General features: G+C 38.3%; 1 protein-coding gene across 1 annotated transcript; it reads left to right on the top strand.

The window, feature by feature from the left end:
* Positions 1–935: 935 nt before the first annotated feature.
* Positions 936–4,179, top strand: LOC103400601 (uncharacterized). Its single transcript, XM_008339253.4, has 3 exons — positions 936–1,385; positions 1,899–2,186; positions 2,759–4,179. The coding sequence occupies exons 1-3, from the start codon at positions 1,233–1,235 to the stop codon at positions 3,881–3,883; spliced, it is 1,566 nt and encodes a 521-aa protein (XP_008337475.3). The 5' UTR covers positions 936–1,232; the 3' UTR covers positions 3,884–4,179.
* Positions 4,180–4,452: the final 273 nt, after the last annotated feature.

Below are 4,452 nucleotides of genomic sequence, written 5' to 3'. Positions count from 1 at the left end.
CTTGCATCTTTCTATTTGATCTGGATGTTACAGATAGATTGCATGTTAGATATACGTTCTAACTTGAATGTCACGAATAAAATATGTATAAGGAAAACCTAACTTTGAGAGTTAGAGCGGGAAGACACCAACTTCCTCCCTCTTTCTTTTCTTTTCATTTTTTAATTTTACATTTTCTATTTTGCTAAATACTAAAAAATATTAAGAGGTCTATTCAATTGGAATTTTGAGGGATTTTAATTTTTTTTAATGAATCTAAGGTATTTAATCAGAATTTTAAGTAATTCTCTGAAATTCAAAGTGTATTTAATCAGGATTTTAAGATAATATATTAAAATCCTTAGAAATCCGGGTACATTCAATTAGAATTTTAAATAAGTTTATAACATTCCAAGTGTATTCAATCATAAACTAATTTTAAATAATTTGAAAAAGTTGAGAAATTCGAGGGAATTAGAAATATTTCATAGTGTATTTTAAGCATCCACAAATCTCACATATTCTCATAAGATTTCGAGAGAATTAAATCAAAACTTTTATATGAAATCTCTATAAATCAATTAAACTCCATAAAAATTCATGAATTATAAATTTTATTAAAATCATTCAAATTTCCATTTGACATTGAGATAAAATGGTTATTAAAAAATTTAGGATGTCCAGAGATAAGAATTAGAATTTTTCAAATAAAAACGGTCGGAACCCTAACGGAAATAGGCTGAATGCTGGCCTACCCTTAGTTCAACGGCCCATTTGGATCAAATTGGGCTGAATTAATGGTTTGTCTAAAGCCTGCTGAGTTTCGTGCTTTGTGGGCCGTAACTAGTGGAAGTCTAGAAACTCGAGTAACAGAGAGATTTGGGATTTCCAGAAAATAAAAGGACCATATTGTAAAGTGGACTTTATACAAACCCATATCTACAAAATAAAAAAGCATGGTCGGTTCAGCTCATCCTTATCTTACCGTAAACTCCAACACCATGCTCCTCGTGTTTCTGATTTTTAATTAAATAAAATTAAAATATCAATAAAATAAAAGTAATGGATAATTTTTTATTAAATCATATTTATTATTTGGATTATTTCTACGAAACTTGCTTCTGCAGGCTAACCCAAAACCAAACGCCCAGGTCTCTGACTCTTTTATCATTCATATCTTCTTCTCCATCTCGGATTTTCTCTCTCCACAAAAACCCTAACTTTCTCTCTCTACACTTGCGATCATTTCCAATATGGCGACTGGATCATCGGGTCGGGGCAACCCGGTGTCACAGGGATTCGATTTCGGGTCGGACGACATTCTCTGCTCCTACGAGGACTACGGCAACCAGGACTCCTCCAATGGCAACCACAGCGAACCAGTCATGGGGAATAATCCCGGGAAGGTACTTTTACTGCCCTTACCCTTTGGATGGATCTAGGGATTAGCTGACCGAGCAGTAAATTTGTTGGATTTTAAGGTTTATGTTTTTGTTAATTTAGGGTTTCGGATCGTATGCGGAATTGGGTAAATTCTGGGTTTTGTTTAATCTTTTTAGATGGTTCTTGTTTCTACTTTTTAATTTTTTGAACTTTATTAAATGGGTATGAATTGGATTGGTAAGGCTCTGAATTTTGAAGTTGTAACTCAATCCCAAAAGAAGGAAATGAATTTAATATTTTTGAAAATTATTTGATTTCCCTTCAAAAGATTAATTTTTGCACATTGGGAAACCATTCGTTATTAACAAACTTATTGTTCGACGACGTTTTAAATTCGAAGTTCCGTGTTGATATATTGTAATCATAAATCTTGAGCCATTACTTTGAACCCTAATACGCACTATTTATCGAGTCTTAAAATGGTTTGAACCTATTCGATTTGCTAACTAGTGGCTGTTGCACTATACCAATGGCAGGATTTTCATAAAAGTAGAATGTCGAGACAATCAATGTTCTCTTCTCCTGCCTATAGCCAGCCGGAAGAATCTCTTCACCAAGATGTAATTGCTACTGTTGAAAAGAGCATGAAAAAGTATGCCGACAATCTCATGCGCTTTCTTGAAGGAATTAGTTCACGGCTTTCGCAGCTGGAATTGTATTGCTACAATCTTGATAAGTCAATTGGTGAGATGCGAACTGATTTAGGTCGTGATCATGGAGAAGCAGATTCAAAGCTCAAGTCTCTTGAGAAACATCTTCAAGAAGTGAGTTGCAATTCTGAATTAAGCATTTCAGATGGTATTATGGTCAATTTGTTTGGCTTGGAATGTGATTTTATAGGTCTTTCTGTTTTCCAATATTTATAGGTTTTCATTAACCCACTTTTTTTTAGGGATACGATGCTTTGGTGTTCTACTAAAGTGGTTCTACTATACGTTTCTTGGGCATAAAAGGGAGTTGTAGAAAAGTAATTTTGGTGGGAATAGGAGGGTAATCCTGTAGCCCTATGATTTGGATGCAACCATCCTTTTTCTTAGCTCTTTTAGGAATAAGAGTTCGGAATAGAGTGTGAAATCTGAATGTGAGATCTTCAAAGTCAATTTATGAGTACTAGTCTTTTTCTTCCTGCCCAGAATATCTTATCTTGATTTTTCTCTTCTGTACCCAAGGATTTTGCATATTTTACTTCTCGCACACTTTATTATGTTGTTAGTACCTGGGCCAGGCCGTTCTCATCTTCTTAACATGCAGTGTATCTTTCCACCCACTGTTTATCAGTTTGGCTTTCTAGAGATGATTTTAGCATTCTTTGAACTTTTTCTGATGCCGACTTCAGGTCCATAGGTCTGTCCAGATCCTAAGGGACAAGCAAGAACTTGCAGAGACTCAGAAAGAATTAGCTAAGCTTCAGCTTGCACAGAAAGGATCTGGATCATCAACCCATTCCCAATCCAATGATGAGAGAGCTTCACCACATACCTCTGATGCTCAAAAGGCTGACAACCCGTCTGAAACACATAACCAGCAATTAGCTCTAGCCCTGCCCCATCAAGTGGCGCCACAGCAGCAGCCTGTGGCAGCTCCCACGCAGCCCCCACCTCAGAATGTGACTCAGCAACAATCCTATTATTTACCAACCCAGCTACAAAATCCACCACCTCAGGCACATCCGCAGAATCAATATTTGCCTCCTGATTCTCAGTATCGAAACCCCCAAGTGCAAGAAATGCCAAGGGTGACACCACAGCCAACACAATCGCAAGTGAATCAGACACAAGTCCAGTCGTTCCCTCAGTATCAGCAGCAATTACCACAGAGTCAGCAGGTGCAATTTCCACAACAGCCCTCTATGCAACCCCAGATGAGGCCACCACCAACAAATGTCTACCCCTATCCTCCTGGTCAACAAACAAATCCATCTCCTCCAGAGTCTGTACCAAACAGCATGCCGATGCAAGTGCCATATTCCAACATTCCTCAACCAGGATCTGGTCGTTCTGATCCCATGCCTTTTGGATATGGTGGAGCTGGTCGAACAATGCAACAGCAGCCTCCACCTCAGCAAATCAAGGGGGCTTTTGGAGCTCAACCTGGTGAGGGATATGGTGCTGCTGGCCCTCACCCTGCATTTCCTCCAGGGAGTACATATACGGTCTATGACAGTGAAGGGGGTAGAACTCAATATTCTGCCCATTATGGATATCCTCCTACGAGTATCTCTCACCATATGCCACAGCCAACAACAGCTCCAAATGTTATGGCTCGGAATCCACAATTCCCGGGCAACCACCCTTACAATGAGTTGATTGAGAAATTGGTTCCCATGGGGTTCAGGAGTGATCACGTTGTGAGTGTGATTCAGAGGATGGAAGAAGGTGGTCAACCCGTTGATTTTAATGCAGTGATTGACAGGTTGAATGCACATCCATCTGGGGGTCCCCAGAGAGGATGGTCAGGGTAAAGGAATTACTTAACTATCTATCTTCGAATTGGGTGACTGTTATGCGTGTGTTTTATTATTACGCATTGAATAAAGGCTTATATGATGTGTATGGTGTCCTCATATATATGGTTTGAGAGATGCTAAGGTTTTTGTATATTTGTAAACCTAATTCCTAGACTAATGGCGCTTTTATGCCATACTTGGCTGTCGAGCAATAGAAACACTTGAGTTAGGTCTCTCTCTCTGCTCTCGTCCAAGACTTTAGGGGTTGTTTTATGTTATGCTCTGATGTCTAACAAAATTAATTTCCTTTACTCTTCTTTGTTCAAAATTTTCGTCTTTGTAGTGCTTTCTACTTATTATTCTGTGCGTGTATGATGAACAAATGTTCAGAAGGAGTAGGTAATGTGAAATCTAAATGTTTCTCTGCGTTTGGAGCGTATGCATATTATACTCGTGCATTCTTACTTATGCATCTTTACTGAATCTAGCATGGTATGTTGCTGTTAGATACGTGGTTTGATTAGATTGTTATGATTTGTGAAACTCCTTCAAATCAAATGCACTGGTTTGGAGCAAACAGTGAT

The sequence above is a fragment of the Malus domestica genome, chromosome 09 (genome assembly GCF_042453785.1).
Source record: "Malus domestica chromosome 09, GDT2T_hap1".
Taxonomy (NCBI): domain Eukaryota; kingdom Viridiplantae; phylum Streptophyta; class Magnoliopsida; order Rosales; family Rosaceae; genus Malus; species Malus domestica.
The sequence above is the reverse complement of the archived record's forward strand: the minus strand, read 5'-3'. Positions and strand labels throughout refer to the sequence as shown.

What these genes read in the sequence shown, in the direction of transcription:
- LOC103400601 (XM_008339253.4), top strand. Translation starts at nt 1,233, where the DNA reads ATGGCGACTGGATCATCGGGTCGGGGCAACCCGGTGTCACAGGGATTC. An exon ending in TGGGGAATAATCCCGGGAAG is followed by an intron (nt 1,386 to 1,898) that starts GTACTTTTACTG and finishes TACCAATGGCAG; the next exon opens with GATTTTCATAAAAGTAGAAT. An exon ending in TTGAGAAACATCTTCAAGAA is followed by an intron (nt 2,187 to 2,758) that starts GTGAGTTGCAAT and finishes TGCCGACTTCAG; the next exon opens with GTCCATAGGTCTGTCCAGAT.